General features: G+C 38.0%; 1 protein-coding gene across 2 annotated transcripts; it reads right to left on the bottom strand.

Moving 5' to 3' along the window:
• Positions 1 to 2,586: 2,586 nt before the first annotated feature.
• On the bottom strand, positions 2,587 to 17,955 carry irf2b (interferon regulatory factor 2b). 2 transcript variants are annotated; one of them, XM_058063424.1, is made up of 9 exons: positions 17,728 to 17,955; positions 12,098 to 12,192; positions 10,614 to 10,713; positions 8,690 to 8,866; positions 8,433 to 8,479; positions 7,221 to 7,329; positions 6,346 to 6,498; positions 4,686 to 4,723; positions 2,587 to 3,352 (listed from the first exon to the last, which is right to left on the bottom strand). In XM_058063424.1, the coding sequence occupies exons 2-9, from the start codon at positions 12,182 to 12,184 to the stop codon at positions 3,083 to 3,085; spliced, it is 981 nt and encodes a 326-aa protein (XP_057919407.1). In that variant the 5' UTR covers positions 12,185 to 12,192; positions 17,728 to 17,955; the 3' UTR covers positions 2,587 to 3,082. The 2 variants fall into 2 exon arrangements, with proteins under 2 accessions (XP_057919407.1, XP_057919408.1); XM_058063425.1 differs by lacking the exon at positions 17,728 to 17,955 and adding an exon at positions 17,655 to 17,695.
• Between the last annotated feature and the right edge of the window lie 1,487 nt (positions 17,956 to 19,442).

Genomic DNA, 19,442 nt, shown 5'->3' with positions numbered 1-19,442 from the left:
GGTCGCGATAAACGAGTGGTTACTGTACAGAAAACGAAAAAGACAACTCGAAGGAATCTTTCGGCGGAAGGATACATCGTCATGCGTTGCGTCGCTACACTGAGAAAGGACAATGTCTCTTTTGTTCTTTTCAGTTCATTTCTTTCACTTCACGTCTCCCAAGTGTGAGACATCCTATTTTGATGTCAATCAGTCAAAGAAATGGACAGTGAAATTTAACATCCTAAAAAGCTCAAAAAGTGAAGAAATTCCGACCAACATCGGAAAATCATGGATGATAATGGCATCTGTGCTCCTGCAGTGTCGCGGTTTCGTTATAGATGCGTCCAAGTCTTGAAACACACATTCCCTGATGATGATGATGATGATGTTTGGAAGCCCTGAGATTCCTCCATGTGAGGATAAGGTGTAACCTGAGTAAGCAGGTGATGAATCCTTGCAATGTGCATCATTCCTGCATGCGTCGCCATGACAGTAAAGCACAGACACACACGAACACACAATAAAGTGCAGAAGCGGCTTGCAAGCACACATGATAGATGTACATTGTTAACAAAAAAACACAATGGCGTCACGGTGGGTTTATCTACCTTTCATGGATGCCCACTGACACCTTGATTGGCGCTCATGAAGTCTCATCTCGTTGGAGTATTTTGTAAACATTCTTTTCTCCATGTAAAACTAGAACGGTTCTATATAAAATTTAAATTTGTTCATATTTTTTTGTTCTGGAACAAATTACTGTATTTTGCAGAATATAAGATATTTTGGCAGGCATTCACACAATATGCAATGATAAAAAGCGGACATAAACTAAAATGTTCCTTCATTAGAAGAAGTTAAAATTTTCAAGTATATTGTAAAACAATCGTCATGTATTAACATGAATTGGTTCTAGTGTAAAGGATTTAGGACTAAAAGTGGTTTCAGCCAAAGCCAATTTCAGCTCAGCTTTTGCAGTAAAAGTGACAGTAAAAGTATTATAATGATTACATCCCCTCTCTCTTCAATTGCCATTGTTCACTCATGGCACAATCCAGGTTTAAGCCCTCACATGCTAATTAAACACATGTAGCGCATAACATGTATGGCTAATCACCACTAGAAGAACAGATGGAACGGTAGTCACAGCACACCAACTATGGTGCGTTCAGGGACCACCAAATAAAGTGGGCAATCTCAAACATGAGTGAAGTATTACCATATAAACATGTAAAAATTGTGGGATATTTTTTTTCCAAAACTAGTACATATATGCTATACATTCTACCTTTATTATCACATATTTGTAAATTATCACCCACATATGGTAAGAGAGACTTTTGGTATGAAGTTACTATTAGAAATAGTTAATAATAATAGTCAATAGTTTTTTCTTCCAACAAGCAGTATGAAATTACACTTCCAGGAACAAGTTCATAGGTTACAGGCAGGGACTTCGCTGTGGGTCAAACTTAGGGTCAGGTCCCAAAATGGGTCCGTTTATCAAAGTGCCATAAGCCGTTTTAATGATTGTCAAGCAGGTTTGTCATATTTAGTTACTCATGTAGGAAGTGCCATTTTTTGTCTTTTGGTTTTTCCTGTTTCACTAAGTTAACTGCATTCCCAATGACTAAAGGGTACTGGGGTTGTGGCCGGGAATCGAACACCAGCAACATCGACACAATATTTATAAACACATTTGTTTCAACTGATTTCAATAATGATTTGAAATGGGCTCATGCGGTTAACCTTCCTCTTGTGTTAGCTTTCTGGTATCATGTCTTATGTTAACGGGTCGGTTTTGACCCATGTATTAAATCAGCTATAAAATACACTAAAAACAATAACCATCAAATTTGCTTCTCATGTCTTGGTTACCTTCTTAGGCTTCCTCATCCATGAAAATATTAGTTTTAATACTTTTTGCCTTTTTTTGTGTCACTATACCCCTCCATTTCAATTTCCAAAAAAGGTCAAATGAACCTCAAAAGAATCATATTAATAAATTGAAGGTTCTTTTGTTACCTGGCTATTACTGAGGGCTATAGAACATATCTCTTAAATCAATTGGTTTTATTTATTTTCTCATGTTAGTATTAATCACTAAAGAAACATATTTGGTGTTGGGGTGAATTTTGACCCATATATATTAATAATGTGAAGAAAAGTTAGAAAAAGTGATTGTTTTCAGCAACAGAACTTTAGTATAAAGTGAAATGAAAAAGCAGAACAGGTCCAGATCTTGGTTCACTGTACTTCTTGCCATTCTTTCCATGATCCAAATTGTAAATGTGAAATCAGCCATCAGTCAAATGAGTGAATTCACCTCACATGTCTGGACCTTGTTTTTCTGCTGGTATAGTGGAAAAGCGGTCAAAATGAGAATCCCCTGAAGCTTACATGATGAGAAGAGGAGCTGGTTGTCATTGTGTTGGCTAATTGTACACTTATGATTTCAGTTGGGGCTCAAAATATTGCTTTATAGTCATATTATTATAACCGGGTCCAAACCGACCTTAACAATACAGTGGTCATAATTTCAACAAGACCATTTTAAAATGTAGTAAAAAATTATTTTTTTGGTTTTATTTTGTTGAAATAGAGTTTCTTGACCAAGTCAAAAAGCCTTGATGCAATAAACAAATGTGATTCTTTTTATGCATTAAAATGTAAAATTAAAATGCCAACCCTAACGCAAGAGGAGGGTTAACTCTTTAATGTCTGTGTGTGAGTGTCTGTTTTGTTAGGAAATGGGAGGGGTTTATTTTGGCCACGAATTAAGCATCTATTAAGGTATCATGATTTTTTTTTTGTCTTGTATTTAATAAAATGATTCTTATAATTATGATTTATACACTGATTTGCTAACACCACCAAGCAGCTACCCCAGCTCCAATGCAAAGTAAGCCAAAATGCACCAGAAAAAGCACACATATTTTCTAAATGAACAATGACAAATTCAGACGGCCCCCATTTTTGTCATGAGGACGCAGAAAGTACGCAATATGGCAACATGACTGCCAATTAGCAGATAAGTCAAATTGATCTTGAATGGCTTCTCGGTAAGAAAAACTTTGCCTTTGCACTCATCGTCCTGAGGTTAGGAGGACGTGACGTCTGATGTTTTCATGATGACGCTGGCCCGCATCTCGTGCATGTGGTTGGGTATGGAAGACGTGACAGAGTTCTGGCTGTAAGGCGTCATCCAGCTGTTGCTATGGTAACTAATGAGAGGGTTGGGGTCTCGTGTGGTGGTGATTCTGAAGGGCTTGTTTCCTCGGACAAAGGTGGCCATGCCGGGAAGAGAATATGGTGACACCTTGAGAATCGACCTGCCGTGGTCCCGCCTCCAGGCTGCACCAACGACGCCCTGCATGTCACGGCGAAGGGCAGGAAACAAAGAAATGAGACAAAAAAAAAAACAAGATTTGAATCGTAAACAAAGTGAGCATCTCAGATGACATTCATTCATTCATTCATTTTCTACCGCTTATCCTCATGAGGGTCGCAGGGGTGCTGGTGCCTATCCCAGCTGTCTTCGGGCGTGAGGCGGGGTACACCCTGGACTGGTCGCCAGCCAATCACAGGGCACATATAGACAAACAACCATTCACACTCACATTCATACCTATGGACAATTTGGAGTCGCCAATTAACCTAGCATGTTTTTGGAATGTGGGAGGAAACCGGAGTACCCGGAGAAAACCCACGCATGCACGGGGAGAACATGCAAACTCCACACAGACATGGCCAAGGGTGGAATTGAACCCTGGTCTCGTAGCTGTGAGGTCTGCGCGCTAACCACTAGACCGCCGTGCCGCCCCTCAGACGACATTATGCTGCAATACATTCTCTCCACACAGGGAACATACTTCCGTGACTGTCCTTCACAATAAGAGCGCCGGTTTCCCCTTGTCTGCATAAACAAAACAAACAAAAATATCTTCCATATGCAGTTGGAACTGCATGGGTGACTACATTTTCATCATTTTTTTTATTATTTTAGTAGCAATGTGTGCAGACGCTGACATCCTATTAGAAAAGTTAGCCACTTTCTTAACGAATAAATGTGCTTCACAATTTGAGACCAATTGTAGCTTTTTAATCAAGACTCTGCCGAATTTAAATTTGAAAAAAATCTTTTTTTTGAAAAAAAAAATATATATATATATATATATATATATTGTGATATAGGCTTAAATCCATATCGCCCAACCCTATATCCATCCATCCATCTGCAGGGATGGAGAAGTGTGCTGGAGCTTATCCCAGTTGTCTTGGACGAGAGGCCAGCCAATCACAGGGCACATATAGACAAACAACCATTCACACTCACATTCATACCTATGGACAATTTGGAGTCGCTAATTAACCTAGCATGTTTTTGGAATGTGGGAGGAAACCGGAGGTTTCTCATAATATTAACAAATATAATGTAATGATTTTTAACTTTATTGTTATGAAATAAAATATGTTTTGCTTGTTGTTTTTTTTAGTTTTCTTGTTATATATTATATTTTTACAATATATGTGCAGGGGGCTGCAAATATCCCCCAAGCTGACCTTTGGACACGGCTGGTGTATAATGTACGTGTGTGCAGGTACATTGAACTACAATGAAACGTTGTCAATGTTTGACAGAAAGAGTTCCCAACAAGGCCGTCCCATGTCAGTGTGTGTGTGTGTGTGTGTAACGGACTCACCTGTTCTGTGTCGTCAAAGTCGCTGTCTGTGTCACTAGCTGTGAAGATAAAGCAAAGAATTAGCAACATTTGTAACATTTTTGAGCAACAGTCAACGCCCCTAAAGATGAAGCTTTGTTTTGAGCAAAAGCTCAGGAGTTAAACCATCAGTTTTAGCATCTGTGCACATGAAAACAAATGGCATGAGGCGTGAGCACAATGTGAACTGTGATTCTCACAAACAAAGAACAAGTGACAAGAAGAAGGGATCCACATGTGATGGTAATTTAAGGAGGAAGGATGGAATGATAACTGGGGGGAAAAAACTGAGAGAGCCAGCTCTGCCTGAATGACTGGTTAGCAGCAAGATGGGACAACTACCTACTATAATATATCACACACACACACACACACACAGAAAGGCAACTCTGGGTACTGAGTGGACCTGCGTGGCTGAAGACAACAACCAGATATTTTTTATTTTATTTTATTTAACTTTTCCTAGCTTTAGATAAGACCAGCGCCACACGGAAGATGCTGACACAGTCAATGAAACACGTAACATGGGAAAATAGCAGACAATATATACCAGGGGTCTCAAACACGCAGCCCGCGGGCCAAATGTGGCCCACAGGACACTAGTTTGAGGCCCCCGCCTTGATATGAAAGTTTAATGTTAGTGCGGCCCGCGCAAGTTTGATATGGATGCTGTATGGTATCATGTACCCAGAAAAAATTATTACTTTGATTAATGTTCATGTTAAAGGTTAAATAACTGTTAATAGTTATGCTCCCTATCCGTGTGGAAGTGGTAAGTTTTTTAAGTAATCAAACGTCCACCACATGTGGATGAGCAAATTTTGCAAGGGGTCCACTGGACCTTAACTATAAAGTAAGAAAATGGTACTTGCAGCAGTAATTGCTCAAAATAATAATAATATATCATATTAATTATATTGCAGGGCTGCACGGCACTCTAGTGGTTAGCGCACAGACCTCACAGCTAGGAAACCAGGGTTCAATTCCACCCTCGGCCATCTCTGTGTGGAGTTTGCATGTTCTCCCCGGGTTTTCTCCGGGTACTCCGGTTTCCTCCCACATTCCAAAAACATGCTAGGTTAATTGGCCACTCCAAATTGTCCATAGGTATGAATGTGAGTGTGAATGGTTGTTTGTCTATATGTGCCCTGTGATTGGCTGGCCACCAGTCCAGGGTGTACCCCGCCTCTCGCCCAAAGACAGCTGGGATAGGCTCCAGCACGCCCGCGACCCTCATGAGGAAAAGCGGTAGAAAATGAATGAATGAATTATATTGCAGACAAAGAGCCTCAAACATGCTATGATATATATATATATATATATATATATATATATATATATATATATATATATATATATATATATAAACATGCGATGCTCGTGAAGACAAGCGGCATAGAAAATGAAAACTGTGTGTGACTTAGATGTTCAATTAGGTTTCCATTTACACGAAAACTTGAGTTAAATTACCGTCTAAAAAAATGTAAACAATCCACAACAAACAACCATCCTTTCATTTTTATAAGGCTTGTCTGATTTGGGGCAAAAGTCAGACCCCACCCCCGGACAACCAAGACAGACAACCATTCCTAGCCCAAATTTGCTTGTGCTGAAAAAAAAAATCTGACATGTGCCGACTCACCGCTATATGAAGACACAGGAGAGATTTGAAGAGGGTACGAGTGGGAGGAGCTAACGGTCTCCTCCTCGTTCTCCGTCGTCACTTCGATGGTCTGACAGACAAACGGCAGCTGCTCGCTTGCAATCACGTGACCTTCGACACAATTAGGAATGGCTGCACGGGGACACAGATGATGTAGTATGAATTAGCGACTGTGGACAGGATGTTCATTTTCATTGACTCAGATGTAGTTTCGCTCAAGTCGCATTACAAAGTGACTAACTCCCAAGACTACTTGGTGAGTGAGCATCTTGAAATAGATATTTATTTGCCATACAAGTGATACTTGTAACCAAACACTAACTGTTTGTGTTTGGTTAGTATTGATTTGGTCTGTCTGGGGACTAACCGATTACATGATTAATCAAAACAAGCTTCAGATTAATCAACAAAGAAAATAATCGCTAGTTGCAGCCCTGCTCCACACTGATGAATGCTAACGTAAGAGCAGATGGAATGGGAGTCACAGTGTCACCACTTACAGAGTACCACTATGGTGTGTTCAAGGAGCACCAAACAAAGTGGGAAATCTCAAAGTGTGAGGTAAAAATATAAAGTCATAATTATTTAATAAATATGGGATTTTTAACAGTTTTACCTGTATTATGACTGATTAAAAAATGATTACAGACTAATGGTGAATGTGTTTTCACCAGGAAAACCAGGAAAAATAAAAATATTTACCAGAAAACCGAATTTGTGGGGCAATGAATGCTGAATGGTAAATGGTAAATGTGCGGGGATTCTCTGTATTTGTTAAAGCTGCGCTACCCGTGACTTATTATATTGCAAGTTGCTTGTGTTCAAATGTCCCTGAAGTAGCCAAGCTGCGGCACCTTTCGTTGTGTCGGGCATCTCTACTTCATCCTGTGGTTCCTCTTTGATGCCCACAATCGTTCCCTCATGGAGGAAAGGAGGAGTCTGCCCAAAAGATGGAGAGGCTACCTGGCAGAGAGGGGAGGAAACGGAGATAAGGACGGAGTCGGAACACTCCACGTGTAGGCATCAGTCACACTGACGATCACGCAAAATTTGAAATTATTATTTATTCTAAATTATTTGTACAAATTACTGTTTACGCTGTACATTGTTCATATTTGATGTCATCTATTTATTCTCCACATTATTAATATTAGTATGCAGGATCCATCCATCCATCCACATTATTATTCTCCACATTATTAATATTAGTATGCGGCATCCATCCATCCACATTATTATTCTCCACATTATTAATATTAGTATGTGGCATCCATCCATCCATCCACATTATTATTCTCCACATTATTAATATTAGTATGAGGCATCCATCCATCCACATTATTATTCTGCACATTATTAATATTAGTATGCAGCATCCATCCATCCATCCATCCACATTATTATTCTCCACATTATTAATATTAGTATGCGGCATCCATCCATCCACATTATTATTCTCCACATTATTAATATTAGTATGCGGCATCCATCCATCCATCCATCCATATTATTATTCTCCACATTATTAATATTAGTATGAGGCATCCATCCATCCATCCACATTATTTTTCTCCACATTATTAATATTAGTATGCGGCATCCATCCATCCATCCATCCATATTATTATTCTCCACATTATTAATATTAGTATGCGGCATCCATCCATCCACATTATTTTTCTCCACATTATTAATATTAGTATGCGGCATCCATCCATCCATCCATCCATATTATTATTCTCCACATTATTAATATTAGTATCCATCCATCCATCCATCCACATTATTATTCTCCACATTATTAATATTAGTATGCGGCATCCATCCATCCATCCATCCATATTATTATTCTCCACATTATTAATATTAGTATGCGGCATCCATCCATCCATCCATCCACATTATTATTCTCCACATTATTAATATTAGTATCCATCCATCCATCCATCCATCCACATTATTATTCTCCACATTATTAATATTAGTATCCATCCATCCATCCAGATTTGTGTTGTATTGTTAGCAAAAGAACCAATATGGTGGGTTGCATGCCTGTGTTTATCTACCTCTTTATTTCCCTTGGGTTTACTCTCCTTCTCTGGCTTCTTCTTTCCTAAACAAAAGAAAAGTCGACATTCAAGAAAATGTATAGCTGGCAAGTCCTCTGTTCAAAAGAAGAAGTGTTGCAGTAGAACCCCTACAGGTCTTTAGCTCCCCAGAAAACAAAAACTTATTTCAAATGTTGCCTACAAATCAGTACTTTTCCACTCTATTGGCCAGCTGAGAACTGTATGTTTAAAAAAAAAAAAAAGGCAGGCCTCACCTTTCTTCATACATTTTTCTGAAGAAGATAGCATCTTGTACACTCTGAAGGCATTCGTTCCCTTTTTGTTGCTTTTGTCCTTCACCTCCTCGATGTCAGGCAAGCTGTTCATGGCACAGCGGAAATTTGCCTTCCAAGTCTTTGGATCCTGTCGGTCTTTTCCTGGCTGGTATTTGCCTGCACACATATGTCGTAAACATGACATATGAACACCAATCACCAGATCACAGCTCTGTAATGTACAGCACTCCACCATGACTCAAGTCAAATACAAATATAAGGCATTAAGAATGCGCATTTAAAGACGTGATAGTATGTAATATTGTACACTGGTCACTAGGTGTCAGTAATGTTACTGTTATGTTTGGGGAGCCGATTTTGGGAAAAGATTTGAATGATCAGGAACAATAATTGCTAACACCGGCTACTTTTGTGGCCATAAGCTAAATCCCAACTCTGAACCCGTGATGTCACTTCCTCACACACGATCATGAGTGTTGATGTCTACTGTACAGTATTGAGTAATAGGACTGTAAAGGTGACTGTAGGGGTGTTATTTAATATATATAGGACTCTAATGATGTTAAAAACTGGTCGTAAACAGCTTTTCTATACTCTTAATACATTCATTCATTCATTCTTTTTCTACAGCTTTTCCTCACGAGGGTCGTGGGGGTGCTGGAGCCTATCCCAGCTGTCTTTGGGCGAGAGGCGGGGTACACCCTGGACTGGTCACCAACCAATCACAGGGCAATCTTAATACAAAAATATTCAATTTATTAGTAGTAAATCCTACTTCACACAAATCCATAGCCCGGAACCAATTAACCGTGATAAACAAGGGATTAGTGTAAATAAGTAAGAAATAGTATGGTATCCGCGTGGTGCTGTGTTACTTGTTGTGTTATTGTAGGTTCCACCATGAGTGAGGGAGGCGCTTTAATAACCACTTGTTGGCTTGAGTTGTGTAAATTTTTTTGTCGACACTTGCATACTTTATAAAAAAAAAATATATGATTAAATCATCTCTTTTTGTGGTTGACTACAACCTAAAATAATGCATATGTAAGCAAATTGTATGTATTTTGCCTGAATTTTGTATACTTTTTTAAGCATAAAATGGCTACATTACATAAAATACAAAAATAAAGCATTCAAAACATGCATTCAAAGATGTTGTGATGATATGTAGCATTCTACACTGGACACTCGTATCAATAATGTTACATTGATTACATTACATTACATTACATTACATTACATTAGCCACCACAGGAAGGACTGTACAGAAACCGGTAGTAGAACTCTCCCAATGCTGACATGTGCAAGTCTATATTATGTCTTATTTATCTCTTATAAATATTTGATTAAATCTACTATGTCCATCTGGTACTTTTACAATCAGTAACTGTTACATTTGTTCACTTCCTGCTTTCTGAAATATAGTTTAAGTTTTTTTTTTGTTTTTTTTTTTAATAATGTACCTCGTACCAAAGTACGAGGTGAAATGAGCATCCAATGACATAATGGGTACCATAGTAAGTGTCAATATAGTGATATATATAGCACATCATGACTGGTTCAAGACTCTTCATCCTTGTATTTAGCAAACATCAACTGCTTGTATTGTTTCTTGAATTGGCTCATCGTTGTGCATTGTTTGAGTTCCGTATAGGTACAATAGGGGTAAAGGTTATTGCATGTATTGAGGGCTGTAGAAAAAAATCATAAAAATCGTATTTAGAAGGTGTTAAAGAGGTTTTCTATGCTCTATCTACAAAAATATTTCTGGACTACACCTGCGACACATAAACAAACAACAATTCACACGTACGAGTACTATATATAGTCACCATTGGCTTGTTTTTAACAGGAAAGCACTCATTTGCCTAATATGTATGCATACGGTCTATAAAGCCTTCACCTGTGTGTATCGCCCATCTCATGAAGAGCGGAGCATCTTTCTCCAAGTCCCAGCCATGCCGAGCAGCATGCATCCACGGAATCTGGAAGATTCTTTTTTCCTGGAGATGTATGTCATAATATATTATCACATTTTGTGATGTTGACACCGCACATAAGAAAAAGTTGCCATTCCAAACAGCACAATGACAATGTTACATACAATACATAGGTACAGTATAACTATGTACATAGTACATGTAATACTAAGATGGTAGGAGATCAAACACTTCCCCGCCATCAAATACAAACTAATTCATAGCCTTTATTTGGAATACTGATTTTTTTTTTTAATTAGGGGCTTAAATAATTTTTTGGCCACAATGACAACAAGTAATATTTGGAAGTCAAGACTTGAACCTCAAGCTAACACTGTAACACTGTTAGGGGGCGGCATGGCAGTTGTGTGGTTAGTGCGAAGACCTCACAGCGAGGAGACCAGGGTTCAATTCCACCCACGGCCATCTCTGTGTGGAGTTTGCATGTTCTCCCCGTGCATGTGGAATATTATAATTTTCTTCTGCAACCGAACTTCCCATAAATGACAAATTTATTTGTTGTTTTGTTAGCTTTTCAATAATAATATATTTATATATTTTTGAAAAATATCTTTCAACTTTTTGGTACTAAAACAATGTTATTATTATATTTTTATTCTCATAAAATGAGAAAACCTTTTTCCTGTTAACATTTTTACTTCATCACCGCTTATTTTTCCATGTTTGCTGTTGTTGTTTATTTATTTATTATTATTAATTGTTATTGGGCTGCACGAGTGTTTAGCACGCAGGCCACAGAGCTAGGAGACCTGAGTTCAATTCCACCCTCAGCCATCTCTGTGTGGAGTTTGCATGTTCTCCCCGTGCATGCGTGGGTTTTCTCCGGGTACTCCGGTTTCCTCCCACATTCCAAAAACATGCTAGGTTAATTGGCGACTCCAAATTGTCCATAGGTATGAATGTGAGTGTGAATGGTTGTTTGTCTATATGTGCCCTGTGATTGGCTGGCCACCAGTCCAGGGTGTACCCCGCCTCTCACCCGAAGAAAGCTGGGATAGGCTCCAGCACCCCCCTGTGACCCTCGTGAGGAAAAAGCGGTAGTAATTGGGCCGTTTACTGGGGAGATCACTCACGGTGCAACCAAAACAACCACCAGAACTACAAATAGACACTAACACACTAATATGCATGAAAAATAATACTATACCAGGAAGCCCACCACATACTTCCCCAACAGGAAGTTACCCAGCATGCCTAATTACAGAAAAGCTTATAAAGCTTATTCTTGTTTCTAAAATTCATTGAAGATGTATGTTGTATAATCATTCCACCATTTAAGAATACAAAGTACAAAAACAAAAAAATACTTGTATGAACTTCTCACATCAAATGGTATTTAGTGCATTCTGAGAGAGGATCGATGCCAATAAACAAAGGAAGTACTTACTTTGTTCACCCATTTCACCCCCGGTATCTGACAGGAGTTGATCTGTTCCTCCAACCACGGCCGCATCCTCATTCTATCGACTGGCATTGTGGGCTCTGAGCACACAAACACGTCATGTTACACGCAACAGCTGGGACAAAGGAACATTTCAAAATGTACAACATGGACGATTATCACAACTGATCTTATAGGAATTCATATGTCCACTGATAACCCCGATTACGTAAAGTAGTGCTTCCCAGCATGTTTTGCTAAACTGCTTTGTATTGCATGTTTAATGTCATGTATGAGCAATTTCTTTTCAACAGCTGAAACACCCAAAAACAGATTATTTCCTATGTATTGGGATTGTCACAGTAAAGTACACTAGTGTATTGTATTGTACTACCACAAAATTTCACCTGAATGAAGATTGAAGCTGTTGTCACCTATTATAAAAGATCACTGCTTCTACTAATGTACTAATTGCATCACAGTTAAGTCATGTTTACCCTTGTATGGACATTAAGAACGGTAAAATTTCACTTGTCATTTTAGCTAATCAAGAGTTGAAAGAGAGTTTAACTGTTTTGATTAACACTAATCCCTCACTACTTTGCGCTGAATTTTGCAGCTTTACTCTGTCATAGTTTTTCAAAAATTAATAAATACAACATTTCGTGGTTGAATACGGACTATTATTAGTCAAAAAATATGTACATTCACCAAAGTTTATGTATTTCTTAGCTCAATTAAACAAAATTAAATTAAACTAAATTAAGTAACATACAAACAAAGGCGGCACGGTGGATGAGTGGTTAGTGCGCAGACCTCACAGCTAGGAGACCAGGGTTCAATTTCCCCCTCGGTTCCAAAAACATTCCAAAAACATGCTAGGTTAATTGGTGACTCCAAATTGTCCATAGGTATGAATGTGAGTGTGAATGGTTGTTTGTCTATATGTGCCCTGTGATTGGCTGGCGACCAGTCCAGGGTGTACCCCGCCTCTCGCCCAAAGACAGCTGGGATAGGCTCCAGCACCCCCACAACAAACATAAGACATTTAAAAGAAACATTCAGGTTGTGATGATATGTAGTATTCTACACTGGTCGCCATGTCTCAGTAATGTTACTTTAATGCTTGAGACACACAAGCACCAGACTTGATTGCGGGACAACGGGCTTTTATTGCAGGTTTGAATTACAGTCGTCCCTCGCTAGATTGCGGTTCAAACATTCCTCCCTCGCTCTGTTGCAGTTTTCTTTAATTTTTTTTATTTATTAATTATAAATGATGGCCGTTTCGTGGTTGACTATGGACTATTAAAAAATATTAAAAGACAAGTCATGTAGCATTCTGGCCACTGGGTGTCAGTAATGTTACACTGATGAGAAATTTATAGAATTTTTCAACCCTAACGCCCGATCTCAAAGACGTACTTAAACGTATTTTACGTGCACAAAAAAAAAGATCACGTTTAGTGCAGTTTTATGCTCTAAAAACGGCCACAAGGTGGCAGAAGTGCATTTGATGAGAGCTCGCCATGCATCTTTCCCATGTATGAACTGGCTCCACAGCAAGCAGGAAGTATAAAGTATAAAAAATTAAGGAAAGTATAAGAATAAAATATTTTTTTTAAATATCGCAGGGAGTCATGGGAGAAGAAAAGATCTCGCAATAGGTTATCAAAAGTATGGGAGTACTTTACACTTAAAGGTAACAAGGATTCAGTGGTCTGTGACCTGTGCAAAATGGAGATAGCGTACCATAAAAGCACTACCGCGATGCACCAGCACCCGGGAGCTGCTTGTATGGAGGAGAACACATACGTTTTCAACTTTTTTCTTTCCTTGTTTGCAATGATTAACCCGGTCATTCGTCCAAACCACTTGCGCTCCAGCCTCGCACAAACAGAGCATGAGCCCACTCAAACACACACCTGAGCAGAAAGAGTGATGGTGGAACGCAAGAAAGAAAGATAAAGTGTTCTTGCAGGAATGAAAACACATGTTTGTATTTTGATTCAGACTGTGTTTTTTTTGCACAATAGTTTTATTTATTGAAAAAAAGTTTGATTTATTATTTTTGTTATTATAGGGTACCATTGTGAACTTTATTGTTGTATTGTTCATACAATACAATTCATTTTTCAATATATGAAAATTGAAAATATATTGTAAAGAAGAAATTTGTGTTTTATTCATGAAGATAAATTAGCATTAATTGCTATATCGGTCAAATTATGGGGAGATCATCGATAATCGAATCGAAATCGGATTTAAAAATGAATTGTTCGATTAATCCATGCATCAAAAAACTATTTTCTAGACTAATCGATAATAAAAAATAATCATTTAACCCAGCCCAAGTGGACACATACGTATATGTACACACATAGTTCAGTTCCAAATGTGAATGCTGTGAATAGTTAATGCGGTTATATTTGTAAATAAATTGTTATTTTCATATAAAACCGTTTTTTGTGTTGTTTATGTTGTGGCATCGTTGTTTGGATATTTTTGGCTAAATAAATATGGCTAAATTTGTGTCAAAGTGGAAGTTATATTCATATTATCTACATACTGTATTGTATATAACTCTGGGAAAAACTGTTGATTTTTGTTAATACTTGGGTCGTTTATATTGTTTATTTTTCTATATTGTGTATTTTGTACTGCTTAACTGACTCTGTACTCTTGCTGCTGTGCAATACAAATTTCCCCACTGAGGGACGAATAAAGGCATATCTTAATCTTAATCTTAATCTCTTACATTTCAGTGAACTGGATCATTCAGTAAAAAGAACCGTTCATTTTGTTCAATTGGTCTGTGATCTCCCCCTGTACATAGACCCGGTTAGCTGTGTCAAGTCTGTCCGTTCACTCATGTTCACATTCGTTCCGACTCAACAGCGCAACAACATGTGATGACGAGTGGCGTGTCGATGATGAACGAACGGGTCAAAAGAACTACTTCTTTTTTGTGAACGGAATGAACAAAGTCACTGACAGTGTCAATCTCTCGGTCTAGGTCTTAACCCCACCCACCCACAGAGCGAGGCGCGACGATAGGATAACACAGGCAACTGACTCTCCAGCCAATCAAAAAAAAGCACTTGCAACTGAACGAACTGAACGGGTATTTTAGGGGCGGTGACCTCGTTCATTCCATTCACAAAAAAGAACTAGTTCTGTTGAGCCGTTCGTTCATGACCGACACACAACTATAGTGCATCAATCATGACTTGTCACATGGGTCGAGTTCTGATGGGATTTCGGTGATGGGAAACGTAGTTACAGGTAGTTAGTGGGACCACTTACGTACTCAGTTCCACAGTGTTTACATGCACAGATGTGGAGCATATACATATACATATACATATACATATACATATTTGTGATGCTAATGTATTGCTCTTTTGAAAGCATATCGTTTTGAGAAGCCAAACTCCATCAACTAACCATCAACTAATCAACTCAACACCTAAATCCCACCAGACTTTGGCTCAAGGGACAAACTGACAGGTAAGTCACTGTTGATATACTACACTGCTGACGGGGATGTCAAAATCGGAACTATCTCTTGATGTTTAATTCACATGTTTTGAGTGTAGATATCTGGGATTTCCCAGCATACTTAAATGCAGCAAATTGTATTTTCACAGAACAGCTAAAGTAGCGATAAAAATATCCACTTACTGTTTTCTTTGTCTTTCTGTTTACATGCATAATAAAGACTACTGCTTTTTTTTTTTTTTTACTTTTGCCGTCCCGTGGGAGTTTCCCATGTGATGCAGCTTCATACGTGTGTTGAGGTTCGTCGTATTGAACTTCTTCACAGGTTCTGTTTCAGCACGGGATCTTTTGTGCCGACTTGCGACGTCATTTTACTGACATCACTACTGCTCCTTGCTATTTTGTTAGCACACTAGCAAACACTGTTATTATCATCAACTGGGTTCTAGCCAATCACTGCTAGATAAACGTGCTGGGTTGGAGTCTGGTATGTGTGACAATAGCAGAGATTTGTTTTTTTTCTGATATCTAACTATTAAAATATTCAATTTATAAATAAGAAATTTAAATGGGGTCTAATGGTTAGCGCGCAGACCTCACAGCTAGGAGACCAGCGTTCAATTCCACCCTCGGGCATCTCTGTGTGGAGTTTGCATGTTCTCCCCGTGCATGCGTGGGTTTTCTCCGGGTACTCCGGTTTCCTCCCACATTCCAAAAAAAAACATGCTAGGTTAATTAGCGACTCCAAATTGTACATAGGTATGAATGTGAGTGTGAATGGTTGTTTGTCTATATGTGCCCTGTGATTGGCTGGCGACCAGTCCAGGGTGTACCCCGCCTCTCGCCCAAAGACAGCTGGGATAGGCTCCAGCACCCCTGTGGCCCTCACAGTCAAAATGAATGAATGCAGTTTTTAACATTATTAGAGCACTCTAGACATAAAAATAACACCCCTATAGTCACCATTACGTTCCTACTATTCTTTGTTTAAAACACACTTCGCAACACATTACTGCATTACTTTGAGCATTAGCACTAGGGTGTACCCCGCCTCTCGCCCAAAGACAGCTGGGATAGGCTCCAGCACCCCCCGCGACCCTCGTGAGGAAAAAGCGGTAGAAAATGAATGAATGAAAGAAATTTAAATAGTGTTAAAACTGACTTATTTTCCAGAGTTGTATGACAAATAAGAATGTGAACACATCTGCAAAAGTTGTGTAAATCTTACAATTATTTTTACACTTATAGGTGTTAATATTGTACGTAAAAAAATACCCATACAGTTAATAAAAGTTTAATGTGACCCAGGAACTGATTATTTCTCTTTACGTTACGGTAAATGTAAAAATGCAAACCTGACCAAAGCGCCGCATGTTCTTGTTAAAACATGAACAGATCAATACAGAAAAAATACAGATTACAACATTTGGATTGTTACAGTGTGATCTGATCAAAGTACGTTAGGCCAAATGAGGCAACAGCACTCCCCAAGCATGGCAAAACATGCCAAAAGCACTAAACAGGTCAAACTGGGTAAAACCACAGTGCAGAAACACTGAACATCTCACATGTCTCCAAAAGATGCACATTGCAGTTGACAGCACCAAATTAACTTTATGGATAAACCGTTGGAACTTGTTTTGGACGGCCATGTCTGTTTGGCAAGCTTGCACAATATGGGGCATTTGCAGTTCCTGCTAAATAAGCGGGGATATCAAATACACCCACACATTAACAACATACAGTAAACACGATGTAGGACGTTTATAAGCCTACAAATGACAACCTGTATTTTCATATGGAACGCTGCATTTTTTTTAAAGACACAATTAAAAAACCTTATCGTATTTGCGTAAACCAGAACGATTATATGAATTCTTACAGCCGCTGAACGTCTCACTAGTGTCATTGTGAAAATGCAGTTCATTACGACATTATTACAAATTACAAGCAAGCGCTGTCACTGTGCAGCTCGACTCAAACAAGCGGAGCTCAAAGTGAAAATAAAAGCTAAAGCGAGTAAAGAAGACAGAGAGAAAGTAAAAGAGGTACTTTCGCTTACAGAGCGAGCAAGGAGCCGTCATGTCGCCCCGCTCGGGAGCTTCGGCAAGCGGAAAGTCATATGCGGAAGTTACCTGTGACTTTGGACAGCTTGGAGCTTCTGTCAGAATAACACGGTGACAGTGGAAGATTTAAACGTGTAATGTGGCTCGAAAAGGGGAAAGCGAGAGCGGTGTTCGGTTCTGTTTCTGGTCCAGAGCGAAAGCAAAACAAGACGGAGAGGTGGGGAAGTGGGGGCTGGAGCTGGAAATCCCCCTCCTACCTCTGTGGACTCTCTCGAGCCGCGGCGCGGAAGTGTGTGGCCGGCGGTGGCGGCGGGCGGATCGATACAAATGTCAACAGTAGCGATACCGAAAGTGGGCGACGGATTGATACTAGCGCGATTTTTTCATCGGTTATTTTCATGATTTTTTTTCCTATTGTGTCATCCGTAGTATAGATTGTTGATAGTGTTATTTAAAAAATATATAAATTCATGGACACTTTTATGTTGATTGATTCATTGTACAGCAATACCTCACCACTTCACTTTAATATTTATTTATTTATTTATTTATTTATTTATTTATTTATTTATTTATTTATTTATTTATTATTTATTTATTTATTTATTTATTATTATTTTTTATTTATTTATTTATTTATTTATTATCATTGTGCAGCAATACCTCACCACTTCACTTTAAAATGTATTTATTTGTTTGTTTGTTTGTTTATTTATTTATTTATTTATTTATTTATTTATTTATGATCATTGTACAGCAATACCTCACCACTTCACTTTAAAATTTATTTATTTATTTATTTATTTATGATCATTGTACAGCAATATCTCTCAATTTCACTTAAAAATATATATATTTATTTATTAATGATCATTGTACAGCAATACACCAGTAGCGATACCGAAAGTGGACAGCGTGATGAGACCAATTTTTTCATCGGTTATTTTCATGATTTTCTTTTCTATCGTGTCATCCGTAGTATAGATTGTTGATAGTGTTATTTTAAAAATATATATATAAATTCATGGACACTTTATTTGATTATGTTGATTGATTCATTGTACAGCAATACCTCACCACTTCACTTTAAAAATAGATATATTTATTTATTATTATTGCTATAATAATTTGAATTTATTCATTTATTCGGCTTTATTTGTTCATAACTTCATTTTGTTATAATTACAACTTTTATGTTTGTTTTTCATATGAGGGTATGTCACATCAAATTAGCAGAAAATCCGTTTTCCTTGTAATATTTTCAATTAATTTTTGTGAAATAAAAGGTTTGTAAACTTTTCCTTTTTTTGTTCATGTTTTATATTTTAAAATGTGCCACTGGCCAATAAAAAAATAAAAATACAAAATAATAACAGACACAAGCCACAAATGTCTGTGCTTTAGACACCATTTGGAAGATATGTAATTTATGTTAGAAAACAGTTTTTACATGTTTACATTTTTGTGCTTCACTGCTAATGTTTTCCTCAAACATTTTTACTTTGTTCGATGGGATTTGTAGTTTTTGTGAGATGCAAAAGTGCAAAGAGTATGTATCAGTATTGTTTACTTGTTCACAAATAGCACCAAAAAAAAATATCTATAGTAATTTTTTCCCCCGAAATGTGTCTCCTTTATTTTACGATGGGCGATATGAAGGCAAAAAAAATAATAATTCAATAAACTTTTAATGAAAATTTTCATTTAAAAATTGATCAATATGGTATAGGCCAAACCTGCCCTTTCTGAACTTGGTATCGAATGGACACCATAATTAGCAGAAT

The sequence above is a fragment of the Doryrhamphus excisus genome, chromosome 23, assembly GCF_030265055.1.
Source record: "Doryrhamphus excisus isolate RoL2022-K1 chromosome 23, RoL_Dexc_1.0, whole genome shotgun sequence".
Lineage (NCBI taxonomy): Eukaryota > Metazoa > Chordata > Actinopteri > Syngnathiformes > Syngnathidae > Doryrhamphus > Doryrhamphus excisus.
Note: the sequence above shows the minus strand (reverse complement) of the source record. Positions and strands in the feature narration are given on the sequence as shown.